The sequence below is a fragment of the Haliaeetus leucocephalus genome, unplaced genomic scaffold (assembly GCF_000737465.1).
Source record: "Haliaeetus leucocephalus isolate CR32 unplaced genomic scaffold, Haliaeetus_leucocephalus-4.0 Scaffold556, whole genome shotgun sequence".
In the NCBI taxonomy this organism is placed as follows: Eukaryota; Metazoa; Chordata; class Aves; order Accipitriformes; family Accipitridae; genus Haliaeetus; species Haliaeetus leucocephalus.
Window position 1 is genome coordinate 486,513 of NW_010972992.1, and position 17,748 is coordinate 504,260.

The 17,748-nt window shown below is 56.6% G+C and overlaps 2 protein-coding genes across 2 annotated transcripts; both read right to left on the reverse strand.

Moving 5' to 3' along the window:
- Nucleotides 1-8,395: 8,395 nt before the first annotated feature.
- On the reverse strand, nucleotides 8,396-10,762 carry C1QB (complement component 1, q subcomponent, B chain). Its single transcript, XM_010577156.1, has 3 exons — nucleotides 10,715-10,762; nucleotides 9,325-9,484; nucleotides 8,396-8,970 (listed from the first exon to the last, which is right to left on the reverse strand). Exons 2-3 carry the CDS (start codon nucleotides 9,482-9,484, stop codon nucleotides 8,396-8,398), a joined length of 735 nt encoding a protein of 244 aa, XP_010575458.1. The 5' UTR covers nucleotides 10,715-10,762.
- A 1,224-nt stretch (nucleotides 10,763-11,986) lies between these two features.
- LOC104837975 lies at nucleotides 11,987-17,530 on the reverse strand. Its single transcript, XM_010577479.1, has 7 exons — nucleotides 17,454-17,530; nucleotides 16,476-16,647; nucleotides 15,771-16,334; nucleotides 14,978-15,077; nucleotides 14,003-14,111; nucleotides 13,134-13,323; nucleotides 11,987-12,898 (listed from the first exon to the last, which is right to left on the reverse strand). The coding sequence occupies exons 2-7, from the start codon at nucleotides 16,636-16,638 to the stop codon at nucleotides 12,342-12,344; spliced, it is 1,683 nt and encodes a 560-aa protein (XP_010575781.1). The 5' UTR covers nucleotides 16,639-16,647; nucleotides 17,454-17,530; the 3' UTR covers nucleotides 11,987-12,341.
- Nucleotides 17,531-17,748: the final 218 nt, after the last annotated feature.

A 17,748-nucleotide genomic window follows, 5' to 3' on the forward strand; every position in this document is an offset into this window, starting at 1 on the left:
CCATTGCCTTTTGGGACAATCGTTGGTGGCTGCGTGTTGCCCTGTGAAGGCAAAAAGGTGCTACAGCATTTCACAAACTCCCCTGGCATTTGTTTCTCCCTCAAAAAGGCTTTTCTTTCCCCTCTTGCTCTGCTTAGTGAGAAGGCAGGTCCTCCTCTGAATCAAAACAAAATCAGTATGAAATGCTGTTAGTGAAACACTGTTTGGCCTATAACTTTAGCTCCTTGCTTTTCAGCAAGCCTGAGAGACCATTTTGATGGAGGTGGAGACTGAAGGACTGAAGCAGAACTACCAGGACTCATCCTGAGCCTGGGGACAGAGTTGGAGCGGTCGTGGTGGATCCACACAGAGGTTAGAAAGAGAGAAGACCACCTACTCCCGGCCACCCAGCCTGCCCCAGGAGACCATCCAGGGCTGGGAAGGGCCAGCTGATCCTTGCTTTTCTCCAGGGAGCTCTTCTATGTGCAGGGCCAGCATCCAGGGTGGGGAGGAGGCACCCAGCCCTGCACCCAGAGTGGCCCATGCTCTCCCCCTCCATCCCAAGGGACCGTTCTCCACTGCGGGCAGCCAGTAGAATCGGCAGGACCACCCTAGCCCTAGGCAAAGCTCAGGTTTTATCACAGGAGCAGAGTCCAGGTCTCGGTGGGTGCTGGAGGCTTCCCACTGCTGGTGCTTCGTACTGTTAGCTGGGGGGTCTCCAGGAGCCAAGACTCTGCGCAAACCCCTCATGTTTCCAGAGCCTGCCTCTCCGCCCAGCCCTCACGGGCATCCCCGGCTTGCAGGGCCGGATCCAGGACGCAGGGTCACCTGGCGCAGCAGAGGACACCAGGCCGAGTGGTCCCCCGTGGGTGTGCATCTCCACCCCAGCGCTGCTGACAGGAGCCCCTCGCTCGGGGATGTGCAGGGCTGTCCGGCTCCCTCCCAACTCGTCTGGAAGTGCTGCTGCTGACCCGCTGCTGTTCCGTCTCCTTGGTGACTGCACATGCCAGCATCCCCAGACAAAAGCTCTCCTGGCACATAATGGGAACAGAAGGGAGCGCTGGGCAGCGGCATTCAGCCCTTGGGGAGCTGCTTTCCGAGCCCTCACTCTAGGGCTCCAGCCCCTTCTCTTTCCGAGTCAGCCAGGACTGCAGACTCGCAGATAATCCCCGTTCAAAAACCAGATGGGTATTTCAGGTATGTGTCCGTGCGTGTTGCACGCATTTCCCCGGGGACCCTTCTGCGGTGTAGCAGCCCTTGCAAGGCTGCACATAGCTGCGTGTTGCTGCGCTGTGAGCTTCTAGCTGTCTTGCTTGCTTTCCCCCCCTCCCCGCTCTGCATATAAATGCAAGATTCAGGGCAGCAGGAGGCTTTCGAGAGCAATCCTGGACTCTTCCATCCCGGTACCGACAGTCCAGCCTTCTCGTGTATTGCTCTCGCGCTGCATGCTGAAAGTGCGTTGTGCTTTGCATGGTGTTTGTGTGGTTTTCATTTGGTGCGTATGCCTGCTACGTGCCCTGCGTATAAATTCACGTGAGCCTCTGACTCGTGTCATGTGAGGCACATGGCTACATATGTGACAAGGATGGGGCTTGGGGCTTGTCTCCCATGGGCTGAGATCATGGCTTGTCTTCCTGGCATGTAGTGCAAAACAAAGGCTGAAACCCACACACCCCTCCAGCAAGGCTGGTAGGAGGGTGTGTAACATAGCAGGGTCTGTTCCTCCCTGTGGGGAAACTGAGGCATTCGGGGGGGGGCACTGATTTGCCCCCAGTCACTCCCAGAAGCCAGTAGTTGAAGAAAAAAAAAAGTCTGCCTTTCCTTTTTCTTGCAAAACACAGAAAACCTCTGGAGAGGAAAGCAGGGCTATGTGGGGCTCTCCCAGACCCACTTTATCACATCTTCAGCAGTGGTTTGGGGGTTTCACCAACGGCCAGGTCCTGCATCACAGCAGAGAGGATCCCCAGCACGGCACCCGGTTTCACTGCTCCAGGAGCACGGGGGAACCTACGTGCATGGCGTGGGGGGACAAACCTGAGCTCATTGAGATGCAATCCCCCAAGGGGTTAAGGACATACAGCGGGACAGGTAGGACCAAGCTGTGGTCCCACCAGGCTCTCCTGCATCCCCTTCTGCTGCAGCTCCACTCAAGGGCAGAGGCCAGGGGAGATGGAGCTCGGCTGCCGGCAGGCGCCGGGCAGCAGCAGGGCGGGAGGCAGCGGGAAGCGGAGCGGAAAAAGCCGAGTCCAACGTCGAGGCGAGCTGTGCCTGGAGCTGAACACCGGCCAGGCTTCCCATCCCTGAGCATCCCCATGGAAACCTCAGCCCCGCCGCCCCGCCTCGCACCCGTGCCGGATTGTAGGTCACCGATGGCCACACTGGTCTAAGCGGCCTCCCACGGGGGCCAAGTGGCTCTTCGCCACCAAGGGCTCCGGGCCGGGGCTGCAAAAGCTGCAAAGAGGGGGGAGGGATCGAGCTTTTCCCATCCCACCCCACCCCACGGGGTTAGGGACGCCCGAGCATCCTCTCCCCTGGCAGCATCCCTGCCTCCTCGGTCCAGCCCCGGGGTTGCGTGGGGTGCTGTGCCACGGGGTGCTGCGGCAGCAGGATCGCACCACCCCACAACCCGGCCCTGCTGGTCCTTCCCCTCCTGCGCTCCCTTCCCAGCACGAGTGCCCTGAATGCTCCATTTGAAGCTAATTCCGGCTGAAATCTGGTTTGCTTTCCAACGTTGCTGCTTTAAATTGGAGAGATTGACCTTGTAGCAGGAGGTGACATGCAGATGCACATCAGCAGCCCGTCAGAGCAGGCGGCGGGGGCTGGGGGGGTTGCAGAGCCGCCTCGGGGACAGGCCAACTATTTTATGAGTAATTTAATATCTGGAACAGACTTTTCATTCCCAGAGATCTGCTGAGGAAAGAAAGAGCCTTTCTGCAGCCCCGCAAAGGCTGTTCCTCATAAGGAGGCAGAGCAGAAAAAAAAGGGCTGGGACTTAACCCCTTGGTGGCCAGCCCAGAGCAGAACCTCCGCAGCTCCCAGTCCTTGCAGAGGGGCCAGGAAAAGCAGGAATTCCCTGTGCGGCTCAAAGTGGGAGACAAGCCAGCCTGTGTTGCTCCAGGCAAAAGAAGCAATTGCTCCTTCCCATTCAAATACAAATCCAAGCCTGAGTGAGGATGGGGAAAACAAACTTATCAGAAGCCCTGAGGTTAGATTTGGGATAGGAGGTGATGTCTGAACTCCCTTCCCTGTCTCAGCCTGGTTCCTGCTCTATCAAACTCCACCTGAGTCCCACTGAGGTTGCAAGCAGTCCCGTCCTCCAGTGGAGCCAGCGCATCCATGCGGGGAGCTCCTGCCCTGCCGACAGCGAAGCAGCTGTGCGTGGCCTCAGTCTCCACCAAACCCGAGTTGGTCCTGCTGTGTCCCATCAGTGTCTGCAACCCTCACAGCAAACACAGTCTGGTGCGCTGCCCCAGTATCGCCTCTGCCCAGAGCATACCAGCATCGTGGCACAGCACTGAACCTGTGCGGGGTTCTCCATATGCCTCCTGCTTGATATTACAGTTTGGGCAAAGGGAGGGAAGAAAGAACACTGAAAAAAATGCAAATTCTCACTACAGAGCCCTGCCCAAGGGCAGAGGAGAAAGGGGAAAGCAGCCGCCAGTTTGGCAGCAGCGACTGTGCCTTGGTGCTGGGAGGCTCAAGGGAAGGAAACGCTCATAGGCTGTTCAGGAGGGAGCTGCTGGCAAGGGAAAAGCAACCCTGCGTCTAGGAGTAACGTCATGAGCTATGTGGGAGAACGGATTTTAGGCAGGGCTTGCATGGGAGGCTGCACTACGTAGCCTCGAGAAGACCCTGCCGGACAGCACAGCTGTGGCTATATGATGGTGCCAGCAAAGACTGAGGCCAACCAAGGATGGTTTAGGAAGGGCTGTTCTTGGGTAGCAGGTACTGGGAGCTGACTGGGCTCAGCACAAACAGATCAACACCTTTGCAAGTGCTATGGTGTTTGCTAGTGGTGTTAGACCAGACTGCAGGACTGACATCCCTGGTTCAATCTTACTGACAAACAGCATGACTGTGCTTTGATCTCTCCAGTTCAGCTTCTTTTTCCATAATTATTGACAGGCACCTAGCATGCTCCACCACATCAGATTCTGCCAGAGTCCTGCTTTCGCCTGGGCTGGAGCTTCGGCACAGAGAAAACTCCCCAAGCCCCAGCTAGATGATGCAGGGGAACCTCCATGTACTACTCTTGCTGATCCCTGTTGCTATGTGCCTTGAAATAGGAAGATTTTATTTTAAAATCCTGACTGCTCTCCACCAGTATCTTTGCACATCAGCGGATTTGCTCCAGTTGAGCTCTGGACCAAACCAGTGCCTGGTTGCAGGAAGTCCCCAGAAAGTGACCTTCCCACTTGCTGCTTTTTGGTGTCACTGGACACCTTCATTGGGTACGTGATGGGGCAGGGTGACTGGGTGACGCGGCTGTGCTCCTGGTTACCTCTCTGTCCTGTTCAGCTCACCAAGTCTGTGCGACCTCCACCACTGAGAGACCAAAGCACCCCATGGCTGCTTACCTGCACCTTGGCAAAATACTTACAACCCTAAAACTCCTGCTCTGAAGTCACCTCGAAACACCACCCACCTCAACTTCTACCAGTGCATCTCCTGAGCATCTGGTGGCCTTTGTCAGACCTTGGTGGAGGCCTGACTCCACAGGCTAGGAACACAGCACCACCTGGTGAAGATCCACGGCTTAGCTCTGGCTTGACCATGGGGAGGTACTGCTGCTCCACTTTCGCTTGTGGTGCTATTAAAATAAAAAGAAAAAAGGGAGAGAAGAGGAGCAGAACGTGCGTGTCAGGGCAGATCTGCAGAGAGCACGCACAGAGCGGAGTGAGTGTGCACAGGGCAAGTATGTGCAGGGAGTGGGGTGAGCGTGCGTGTGTGCCCAGTGCAAGCATGCACAGAGCAGCGAGTATGTGCGCAGAGAGGAGTGAGGGTGCCTGTGTGAGCATGCACAAAGCAGCAAGTATGTGCACTGAGCAGGGTGAGTGAGCACATCGGCACAGAGCAGCAAGTTTGTGCACGGAGCAGAGTGAGTGGGCATGTGTGCACAGCATAAGTGTGCACAGAGCAGGGTATGCAGTGTGAGCATGCACAGAGCAGCAAGGATGCAGAGTGAATGTCCACACATCAGAGTACGCAGAGCAGAGTACACAGTGAATGTGTACAGAGCAGGGTGAGTGTGCACGCTGTAAGCATGCACAGACTGGTGTGAGTGAGCACAAAAAGAGCACACACAGGGCAGAGCAACCGTGCACAGACCACTGGGACAACTCTGTCAGGTCCCAGGTGAGAACAAAACCTGCAAACTTATTCAATGGTTGCAGACCTGGCCAGGTTAACATTTGGTGGGTGACAGGCACTGTTGGGCAAAGACGTAAAGAATTAAGGTCCTTTCCCTGTGAGACAAATTGGTCCTTTCCCTGTGAGACAATGAACGTGGTTGTCCGGAGTCCTCACCACCAGGCTGTTCCTGACCCTGCAACAGGTTTCTCTCCAACTCTCCTGTTACTTGTTGTGTTGTTCCAAGGTTGCTTTATTTTGCATGGAATAATTAATTATGTACCACTGTGCAGGGCAGGGGTGGTTTGAGAGCAGGGCTGTAGCAGTCCTGCCTTTCCTGGGTAACATCAAGCAGGCAACCTGTGACTGGCAGCACAGCACCTAGCTACCCAGATAGGGTTTAATTTTTCTTGCCGTCGCCCTGTGCGCCACTGAGGACCTTGCAGAGGGATTGCTGCCACAGGGCAGCAATCCAGGCTCCTGCTGTGGATGGTCCCGTGGGAGGGAGCATCTGCACTTTGGCTCTGGCCTCAGTGAGCACTGTAATAACTTGAGAGGAGGGGGTCCTCTCCAGCTGCCCTGGGGTGGTGCCTCTCTCTTTGGAGGTCTGGGGCTTTCGGGCTTCCTGCAGGGTCAGAAACCCATCATCCGCACTGAGCAGACCTGGGAGAAGTGAATGGTCTTATTGCATGGCCCACCACCCGCCCCAGCAGCTCATGGCCCTCAGAACCCCTTTTCTCATCCATTTTGGACACCTGAGGGGCGTGCTGCTCTATGGCCCATGCAGCTGCAGCTTCAGGGGAGTGGAGAGCTGCCGTCCCAGGGAGCTAATGCCTGAGGGAGCATTGCAAGGTGCTGGCTGAGACCCACCGGAGGAAGCAATGCCCTGTGCACCTCTGTTTTCTGGCTGCACTTTAGAGACAGCTGGTACCTGCACAGCCCTCTGACTCTCTCCAGGTACAGCCAAGACCCTAGAAACCCTTTGACTTGTGCTGATGTTAGGTCAGACATTAGTTTTAAAAATAAAACCAGCTCCACTCCAGAGGGGTCCTGACAAAGACCTTTTCAAAAGTCCAAAATTATTATATCAATTACTCAGAAAGGCAGAAAGCTTCAACTTGCTGTCCAGCAGCATCCCAGATCCCTTCCTGCAAAGCTTCCTCCTGCTCCCCACCTGTCCTATTGCGTGGGGTTTTCCCATGCCAGCGGAAGGGCTTTGCATTTGTCTCCGTTAAATGCCAGTAGGTTCCTGCCAGCTCATTTCTCCAGCCTGTCAAGCTCTTTGAATGGCAGCCCTGTCCTCCAGCGTATCGACTGCTCCTTGGTTTGGTGTCTCCTGCAGACCTGCCGAGGGCTCAGGAGGCTTAGCTGGTTGGTGTATGCTGCCCAGCCTCTGTTTTGGGGGTCAAATACCTACTCTTTTCCTCCACCTGCCCTGCTGACCTGATTTTATTTGGGATGCTGCATCTCCAGCTGCAAAATGGCATGAGCATTGCAGCTGCATTTTAAAAGCAGCCCAATGCTGCTGCACAAGGAGGGCTTTGGGATGCAACACCGAACATCTCTGCCCTGACTTTCTGATAGGAGGTAGACGCCTGGGGACACAGGGTGGTTGCACCCCTGGGGACAGATGCAGCAGATTTTGCTGGGGGAAGGACAAAGTGGCGAGGACGAGGCATTAACCCAGGGCCACAAGAGGCGGCACTGATCCTGCCTGGTGCCTTCTCCCAGACCTTAGGGGCAAGGCCTCCCACTTCTGTCCGGTCCCTGCAAGCTTTGCCCTCGTCCCAGCCTGCGGGACGGGGATGCTCCCGGTGGCGCGGTGAGGGCTGAGCCAGTCTCCAGTGCCACCTGCCGGCAAATCATCCTGTCCAGAAGCTGGAGCCTTCAAGCTGGCCGCACCAGTGCCAGTCACTGTCCTGGTGAGCTGGAGAGCTGGGCAGCCCAGAGCTGTGGAGCCCACAAGCAGACCCCCAGAGCTCAGTGGCGATGCTCCATAAAAGCCAGTCCATATCCACACCCCCTGCCAAGACCCTTTATCATCATCCCCTTCATCCAGTCCCTTTCGAATCCCAGACCCCCCCCCCAAATTTCTCCTTTTCTGTCCTGGGCACCCCCCGTGTATACCCCCATGGGCTTCCCACCCCACAGCTGCCACGGCTGGGGGCTGCAGGCAACCTGCCCACCCAGGTACAATGCTGGATTGTCACCTGCCCCAGGGACAGTGACATCCTTGGGGTCGTAAAGACCTTGTGGTCCTTATTCATCTGGGGGTCCTTGAGTCCATCAGCTCTACTATCAGTAAAGACATCTCTGGGAGGGCTAGGCTGTGCTATAGGCCTTGCATGTGTTGGTCCTCACTGGGGTTATGGGGCTGCTCTGGGCCCTGTCCAGCTGCACCAGGGGAGACCCATGTGCCCCACACCTCTCCCATCACAGCATCAAGCTCTGGCTTCCCCACATACACCTGGGTCATCTTGTCACAAGTTTTGACAAAATTCTGTGGATATTATTGTCACCCCCTACCCCCCAAAAAAGTCTAAAGGAGGTTGGTGTCCCTGGATCCTACCAGCCTCAGGACTCTCCAGTACAGCACCACCTCCAGCATCTCCCCATCTACCCCCAGTATCCAGTGGCCCCAATTTTCCCACTATGTCATGTGTCCCTGCCCCCTGCTAGAGACCAGGCTTCCTCTCCCTGTTTTCCTAACACTGGGCTAGGACTTTCTCTTCGTGACTCTGGAAGGCAATACTCAGCATGGTTCAGCAAGAACTGCCTTAATTGTCTGGCTTTGCTCAGCAGTAATGAGATGCTAATGAGCCTAGGCTGCACCAGGGGTGCAGGAGGCAACGCTTGGAGTATCTTGAGCTTTATTTGGGGGAAAGGAGACAAACCCTAGGCAGGAAGGAATCAGCAGCACAAGGAGCTGTCATTTAATGTGCAAGACTGGCAGTAACATGCTTAGGGCACCAAATCTGGAGCAAAGAGTAATTTCCACGGGAGTCCTCAGCCCTGCAGGGGCCAGCCGGCAGCAGGAGAAGGGCTGCAGAGAGACACCTTCAGTGGACTAAGCCTCGGGGAAGATGAGGAAGCCAGAGAAGATGCTGTCAGATCCTTCGATCCCCACCAGGGAGTTCTTCTCTGTTGGCTCCAGCCAGACAGACTCGCTTGCTGCCATCTTGAGGACCACGCCACCCGTGGTGACCTGGTAGCTGCTCTGCACATAGTCACAGAAAGTCACCACTTTCTCACCCCTGCTGCCACCCCGGCCCTTTTTCAGGCTGAGGCACAGGTTGGCCCTGGAAGTGACGTGGTAGGTGAAGTAGTAGATGCCCGGGATCTCACAGTTGAAGCGGCCGTACCGGTTCTCGTAGTGGCCCTTCTCATTGGTGATGATGCGGTCGAAGCGGATGGGCTGATCCCGGCGTGGGTAGGAGCTGATGGTCCTGGCAGCAGAGAAGGCAGACTTGAGAGTGGCCTTGTAGTCACCAGAGTCCCCCTGAGGGCCAGGGATTCCCATGGCACCTGGTATTCCCCTTGGACCTGGGGGGCCCCTGGGGCCAATCTTCCCAGGGTGCCCCGGCAGTCCTGGGTCTCCCTTCTCCCCCATGTCTTCTTCGTCCTCCACCTGGCCAGGGGGACCTAGAAAGGAGGAGGAAGAGTCATTGTGGTTGCAGCTGAGTCCCACAGGTCTGCAGAGGGGGCACTGGGAAGGAAACCACCGGTATCTGTGCTGGGGTGCGGGTCAACAGAGACCCCTGCCCACCTGGCAGGTGTGACACCCGTTGCTCTCATGCACCCTCCCTCCCCAGGTTCCTTGGGGTGCTCCGGACTGTCCAGCCCCTTCTGTCCCCAAGCAACACCCCCACCTGATAACATCCCAAAGGGGCTGTTGGAAAATGGATTGCTTTCACTGGACCACGTGCCTGGCAGTGTCTTTTCCTGCTCTCGATATTCACAAGATGACATTTTCCCCACCTGCAGCCTCCTCCTTACCTCGCTCGCCCTTTAGGCCATTCTCCCCATCTCTGCCGTTGCTGCCAGGCTGTCCTGGTGCCCCTGGGATACCTGGGATGGTGCCATAGGTCTTGCAGAGTGTGGCAGTTGCAAGCTGCCCTCCAGCCAGGCAGATCAGCATCGCCCACGCAGTCTGCATCTGCTGGAGCACAGAAGGATGTCGAGAGGCTTACCTTGGGCAGTGGGAGGGATGGGGAAGGCATTCTGTGTAGCTCTGGAGGACGATGACTAAAAGTGCATCTGGGTAATACCATCAGGGAGGAAAAACATCCTGCTGCAGAGCCAAATCCGCTCTTGTGATGGCCTTGGAGGGACCAGCCCCTTGGGGCATAGGAGGGCTTGTCAGTCTCTTCTCACTCTTAAATTACCGGTTTACAAGTGCCCAGAGCTTCAGCCACATGAATATCTGAGGACAGGTTAGCTTGCCCCAGAGGTCTGATGTCCAGCCTGGCCATGCTGCTGCCATGGGCATGTGCTGCAGGTCCCTACTGCTCTGAGACCCTCCTGCTCTCTCAGAGGATAAATTCTCCATCCCATCTTAGGACCACACCTGCAGGGTAAAATCTTTCCTCAGGCCAGAACAGTTATCTGCAAGGGGATAGTTCTTGCTTTCCACCACCATACCTGAGGAACAGCTTTAGTCCTTGCAGATGGCAGTGAAATCCCCAAACCTGCCCTCCTAAGCCCTGCAGGTTCCCGTTGCGTCCTGCCACACACCTGCTTCATCCCAGGAGCATTTCTGTGTCTGACCAGTCTTACTGGGACAGTCATCTGGGCTTCCAGTCCCAGGGTCCCATCTTCCTTCTGCCCTCCCTGCATCCCACAGCTTGGCTCCTCCCCCCAGCTCCTGGTACAGGTGAATGTGTGGTAAGCGCTGGGCATTTGGGGGCTGTATCTGGACATCACATCACCCCAGCCACACTCTCTGGCCTCAGGTGGACTCTCCCAGCACTGAAACTCTGGTATCAGCAGGAAAAGAGGTCAGTGAGTTGGATCCTCCAGCCACAGAAACTCTGATTCAGATGCAGAATGTACAAGGACTGATCCACAGGCTCCCACCCCCAGGTCCAGGCAGACAAGAGCATCTCAGGGCAGGAAAGCACCCTGAGGGCACCTTTCAGACTGCTGCTCAGTCCCTGATCACCCCTATGGACCTTTGCCATCTCCCCTTTCCATGTCCCCCTTCTCTGGGTGGAGCAGGAGGGATCGGGGACCCATCAGGAATCTCCACCACCCCCAGCCCAACAGCTCCCTTTCTCTTCTGCCCCAAGCCACAGTGAAGTGCCAGTGATGGAGGGGGTGACCGTCACCCTGGTGCTGCTGGGTTCCCCACGTGTTTCTACCTTCCTTGCTGACATCTTGCTCTTACCTTGAGCTTCTTGTTGCACAGATGGGGAGATGGAGCAGGACACACCGGCGTCCCAGTTGGAAGTGACTGCAAGGAGAAACAGAAGTTTGCTGCAAGGGTTATTGTGAAAGGATCTGGGCCACGTCCCTTTTTTATCTTTAGCTCCTACTCTTTCTTCAGTGGCACTTTCACATCCACCACGAATGCTTTCGGTCAGATCAGCAGAACATGCTGTCCCCAAATAGCACCCTGGGGTCCCTCGGGCATACAGCTCTGGCCCCAGGGTGATGTCCACTCTGCCCTGCAGGGGCCCTGGGTCCTGCTCAGATGTGCTTACTGCAGGGAACGCTCCATGAGCTCCAGACAAGTTTGGGGTAACCCCTCAGGACTGCAGAAATGTGCACACACATCCCTCAGGCTTCTCCGTACATACCCAGCTCTGCTGGGAGGTACTGGCAAGGCTCAGAGGATGCTACAGGGTCTCAGCATCCATCACCTTGTATCTGTCCCCCAAGGTCTCCTAAATGTTGTGGATGGGAAGTGATTTCACCCTGCAGTAAAAGCATTTCCAGTCCTGCTTTCTGCTGATGCCTTGTGGAGGTGAAGCCCAGGCCGTTTAGGGGAGATGACCTCCTTTTCCACTGTACAATGTGTGCCCCTGGGAGGAATCTCCATTGGGTTTTGGTGGGCTGTGTAGCCTCCACAGCCACCAGCTCCTTTGGTCTGGCTCAGGGAAGCCGGTGCTTCCCCTGCCCTGTGCCTGGTGAGCCTGGGACCCTGTGGATGTCCCAGCCACCAGAGGCATGGCTATGAGGTTTGCTGTGTGGTCTGTGGCCCTCTGCAACTGAATTTCATCCTCTTGGAGGCAAAGGGGAGTATCAGGGCCCCTGCTTGGAGGAGTCTTAGTCCCTCCACTTTGTGGGAGCTGTGTGTATGGGCACAGGAACTGTCCCCTTCCTGCAGTCAGTGCAGCTGGGGTTCCTACCCCACTGAGCAAAGCCAGGGTTGTGAATGGTGTGTTATGCTCACTGATGCTGAGCACGGCCAAGCCAGTGAGGGTTCAGGGACATTCTGATGCCATGCAGACGTCCAGATGTCATGCACACACGCATACGCACATGTGCACACTACATCCATCAGACCACACGTGGGCTCCACCTGCAGAAAGGGAAGTCATGGAGGAAAAAACACACTAGGCCAGGTGCACTGGAGAAGGTTTTATTGACACTTTCCATAGCCGGGTCATGGCAAAGGTGCTGCTGCAAGCCTGCTCCAGGATACCTGGCTGTCCCTGGTGCAACCCAGGTGGGAAGGGGAGAGATACAGAGAGACCTCTGTCTCTGGCAGCAGAAGGTAGTGTGGGGTTATCATGGTGGATGCACGTGGCAGTGCCAGCGGGACCCCAGGGGCTTGGCACCATCACTCTGGGTGGAGATGCATCCAGATGTGCCTATTCCCCCTGTTCAGTGGCTGCCTACACTCAGTCCCCAGGCCAGGGGGTTGTGTCTGGTGGCTGGGGCTGACTCCTTCGCTGGGGCTTCCCACCCAGCAGAGAAACCTGGAGCGTCACAACAGCCTGGCAGTGAGCAGCAGGGTTTGCAGGGCAGGGTGAAGAGGTTGGTGTGCTGGCGTGGGGTCTGGTGGTCCTCTAGTCGGGGAAGAGCAGGAACCCTGAGAAGACACTGTCAGAGCTGCCGATGCCCACCATGCCGTTGTAGTCATTCACCGCCAGCCAGACCTCGTTCCCAGCATCCACGTGGAGGATGATCCCACCAGAGCTGACCTGCATGGTGTTGGTCTTGTGGTCACAGAAGCTGGCCATCTTGCTCCCGTTCTTGTACAGGATGATGCAGAGGTTGGCTGTCTGCGAGGTGTGGAACACAAAGTAGTAGAGGCCAGGGATGTTGCAGGTGAACTTGCCCGTGGTGGTGTTGTAGTCATGGTTGGTGTTGGTGATGACGTGGTTGAACACCACGGGGACGTTCTTCAAGGGGTGCTCGCCAGTCTGCCTCGTCACTGAAAATGCTGACTGGTGCTTCTGCTTGTAGCTGCCTGGCATACCCGGCTCTCCCGTCATGCCCGTCATCCCAGGGTCTCCATTGGGACCAGGGAGACCCCTGGGACCAGTCTTGCCTGGCAAGCCAGGGCTGCCTGGTTCCCCTTTCATGCCCTTGGGCCCTCGTGTTGCAGGACCTCCTGGGATGCCTGTGGGGTGGTGGGGAGTGAAGGGAAGTCAGTGTCAATGGCAGGATGTGGGGAGAGGCTCCTCCAGCCCCTTCCATCAGGGAGGAGAGAGTTGTTGCTTCTCTCCAGCCTCCTTTCCTCCTGCCCTGTCCTCAGACGATGCTCTCCATGGCCTGCATACCAAGGCAGACCAGCCATGGAGGACTCAATGGCCCCCCTTCGATAGCCTGTGTTGTTCTCCTCCTTGCTTACTCACCTGGCTCTCCTTTGGCTCCCTTCAGCCCATCCCGGCCATCCTTGCCTGGCACGCCCGGCATACCTGGCAGGCCTGGAACCCCATAGCATCCATGAGTGACATCTCCATTCACAGCAGACCCCGCATTCAGGAGTAGGAGGGCGAGACCCAGATGGAGCTGCTCCCAGAAGCTCTGCCCCATTTTGGTGCTCTGGAGCATGGAAAGGGAAAGAAAGTGCTCAGCTGAGGGGCCACAGCAGTGTGGCTTCCAGGCCATGGGGCAAAGGAGGTACTGTGCTAAAAGGCTGACTGCACCAGGAGCACCTGGATGCGACATCTGGGCCCTCTGTGTCCCCCCCATACCAATCGCCAGGCAGTGGGGAGGTGGATATGTGGAGATGGACCCTGGGCTCATCACCAACCCCAGAGCAGCCCCTGATGGCACAAGGAGGGTTGGACTTTCAGTCTGGATGGAGCCATGAGGTCTTGCAGTACCTGTGGTCAGCCCAAAGCTCTCCTGGTCCTATGTCCCAAACCCCCTGCAGACGCGTACGCTGCTGCAGACCGTTGCACCACGCTGCACTGAGGTTGGAGCTCCCTGGACACAGTGAATCTCACCCCTCCTCCAGCAGCAGCCTGACTTTCCTGGTTCTGCCCATCAGGATCAAGCCCCCATCAGCTGGGGATCTCCCAGGACAGTGCCTGGCCCCGGGAACTGGGTCTTCTCCCAGCAAGGACAAGCGTACATCATCCCCCCATGACGTGTGCAACCTGGCAGTGCCTCTGTCTCATTCTCCTCCTCCCACATAGCCCAGCACTGTGCCACACTGCTGGATCCCCAATCCCCATGCAGCCCACCCCAAAGAGACAGACCCTGAAGCTCCTCTTACCTCTGGTGAGGGGAGCAGAGCACGGGAACCTGCGCTGCTGAGCCCTCTGGATGCTGTGGGCACTGCCTGCCGGCACAGCACAGTGTGGATGACTCTCCGTGAAACCCTCCTGGAGGAAGTCACAGAGTTAGGAAAGGGCCCTTGGAGACCCAAAACCCCCAGCTGACCCCTAGCTGAGTTTCACATCCTCTTGCCTGATCGTTTTCTCTGAGCAAGCACTTTCCTGGCTGTCCAGTGAGACCTATACTTGTGACACTGCAACAGCAGGGACTGGAAGGACAGAGGTGGGATAAGCCTCTGCCAGGACATGTGCCACAAACCCTCCAACCATGACAGGGACTAGCCCTCTGCAAATCACCTGCCTTTCACCCACCATTAACTTGTTTCTGAGCAGAAAGGCAGTGACTGGATGGGGATCAGAGCCTCAAGCCAGCTCCATGGAGCCAGAGACTCCTGTGCAATGAAGGGCTGGTGCAAGGTCATTGCCTGGCTCTGATGGGAGATGCTGCACCCCTAGGCAATGGGACTGAATGCTTTTTCTCCTTGAGGGTTTCCAACCTGCAGGCTGCCTGTCCTCTCTGCACCTTGCCCTGTGCTCCACCAGCTGTGCCGGGTTCATTGGGGCCCCAGCATCCCTGGTCAGGGTGTTTCTCCTTGCAGGTGACCTGGCCTCCTCCTCACTGCTCCAGGAATGGAGACATTTGACTGCTCAGCATGTGTGGAGCAGCTCCTCCAAGCAGCAGTCCCAGGGTATAGCACCTGCGTGGCTTCCCTGATGCTTTCTAGCTGCCTGATACCTGCCCAGACTGCCCTATTTCCCACTAGTCTCACCCAAGCTGAAGAGGGTGAACATCACCCCAAAACCCCACCACCATCACCCCACAACCCTATCAGTCACCCTGATGTCCCTGTCCTTCCTTGCTGAAAGGCTGGAGGACCATAGCTGCCCTTCCCCTTCCTGGGAGAGTTGGGTACCAGAAGAGGACCGTGTGGATGAGGTGCATGATCTGCTGCCTGTATTGACCCTTGTACAGGACAGCTAGCTTGGACTCATCAGAAAAAGGACACACATAGGCTAGTCCCAGAGAGTTCCCATTCCTGTAAGTGCCAGCTCTGCTTGTATACTCGGTTCAGTCCTGTTCACCTGCCTTTGCAGTTGGGGTCTGCTTGGCCAGGGGCAAATTGGGATCACTTCTCTCCCTGGACAGCTTGGGAAGGGGCGCAGGACATTGATGGTTTGGGGAAGATGCATGAATAGGAAAGAAAACCCAAGCAGCTGTCTTGGAAGAAAGGTTTATTTATACTGATGGGGAGGATGTGAGAGAGTAGTGGCCCGGTGCCAGAAAGGCATTTGCAATGGTTAGTGTAGCAGAAGCAGTGGCATGCGGTGATTTCCCACTCAGGAACAAAGACCCACAGCTGGTGAATGGCCCCAGTGACAACTGGTCCCCTCTGGTGTGGGGTCGGAGTGCCCAGGAGCAGAAAGGGCTGTTGGGCCCAGCAGTCCTTTGCCTCCAGGATGGAGTGGGCAGGCCTAGCATGGAGATAAGTGCTAGTAGGGGTCTCACTACTGCAGTGGTGACCCACAGCCTGGGCACTTTGTGACACCGGTGGAAGAACAAGACCTGTCTGGTGGCTCAGTTTGGGGCCATCCCCGTTTGCTGTGGTACTAAACCACCCCATGCACTCACAGGGGGAAAACACATGCAGACACACACACACTGCAATGCTCTGGTGCTAAGCAGGTCCTGACCGGCAGTCCATCAGCCCATCTGAGGGAAGATCATGAAGCCGCTGAAGACACTGTCAGCCTCAGAGCCGCTGTAAATCGTGTTGCCCCTGGCAGAGTCAGTGCTCACGGAGACCAGGTCACCCACGGCCAGGCTGAGCACACTGCTGCCCGAGTTGACCTGCAGGATGTCACGGCTGTTGTAATCACAGAAGCTGACCACGCGCTCCCTGTTCTTGGTGATGGTCAGGCAGAGGTCCCCACTGGAGATCACCTGGAAGGCGAAGTAGTACAGCCCGGGGACGCGGCAGGTGAACTCCCCGGTCTGGGGATTGTAGGAGCTCTCCTGGTTGGTGATGATGTTGTCGAACACGACTGTCTTGCCATTGGAGGGTGGGGACCTCCGCGAAGCGGAGAAGGCAGGACGCGGATGATCCAGGATATTGCCAGCTTTCCCCTTGGGCCCCTTTAGCCCCTTCATTCCTGGCAACCCGGGGAAGCCACTCAGGCCAGGGTAGCCCTGGGCTCCTGGGTCGCCAGGAGGCCCCTGCTCGCCTGCATCCCCCTTGAGTCCCTTGATGCCCGTCTTCTGTGATGGTTTCCCTGGGGAGAGATGGTGAGGAGTAGCAGTTCGTGTACATCTGTCTGGCACCTCCTGAGCTGCTCCCACAGCCCGTGGTGCTCCTACCAAGAGGGCTGAGGCTCCCAGGCCACCCACGCTGCACATTCCCAGCTCCCCCTTACCTGGATCTCCCACGTCACCCTTCTGCCCTGGCCTCCCATTGAGGCCAGGGACTCCCGGGAAGCCGTTCTTTCCATCTGGTGCCCGACACACGTCATCCTCCAGCAGGGCCAGGCCCAGCACTGCTGCCAGGGTGCTGGTTGCCAGCCAAAGCCCAGGTTGCATCCTGCCTCCCTACAAGCACAGGGGTGGGGGAACTGGGGATGGAGGCAAGCACACAGCAAACACACAGATGCACCTTGGACACAGACAAGCAAGTGGTCTCATCAGATGCATGCACAGACCTACCATGCCACCCATGTGTTTTCCAATACAGACAGCCAGACACCACATGCAATGGTGGAAATAAATTCATGGAAGGATTTTGAGGCTGTTTCCTTGCATGATCTGAAATCTTTGATATTACTGAAAATCTCTGACATGTGCTCATGGCAGGGCTGTGCGATTGGAAAGCCCAGGACATGGAGCATGGCATAAATGCTTTGGTGCATGTCCTGGGAATGGGTTGTCGCACATCAGATGCACGTAGAGGATGCTTCTTCCAGTGCTGGGGGAGCAAGCCCTGATGTACGGGGCAGTGGTCCCATGGGATAGAGAGCACAAGTGAGGAAGGGATGCAAAAAGACTCAACAGAGGAGGGACAAACAGGAGAGGGATAAATAGGAAAGGATTAAACAGGAAAAGGGTAAACAGGCAAAGAGGATCCAGATCTCCAACACACAGAGCTGGGAGAGAGGAGAGATGTCCTGAGCACACACACCTACCCCAAAACCTGATGTACTCGGCACAGGACAAGCTTGCAGAGGCTAGTGATGTCCACAGCCACATGGAGCAAGGACTGATTCCTGCAGCTCCCCCCCCCCGCCCCATCATCTTCTCCTCCTTTTCCTATTTTTAAACACTTGTGGAGGGGGACAGGGATCAAGGACCGGAGAGCGGTGGCAGAGGAGGCATATGCCCCAGCTATTTGCATGACTTACCTCTTTGCTGGGGGTGAAGACAGACCAGTCTGAGCAGCAGCTCTGTTTGCTGGAAGATCTTCCTTGGGAGCAGGGAGGAAGAGGAGCAGGGTGGGGGAGATGTACGTGCATGCACGGTGGTTTGCCTGGTCAGGGAAGAGAAGTGCCAAGTTTCACTTTCTTTGCACATGAGAGAAACTTGTTCCCCTTTCCATGCTTGACCCTGGCTGTGCTGGGTACAGTCAGGGAACAGCTTGGTCAGCAAAAATGCAGGACTGCAGGGTTCCCAGCACAGTCCCCAAAGCAGGGACTGGTG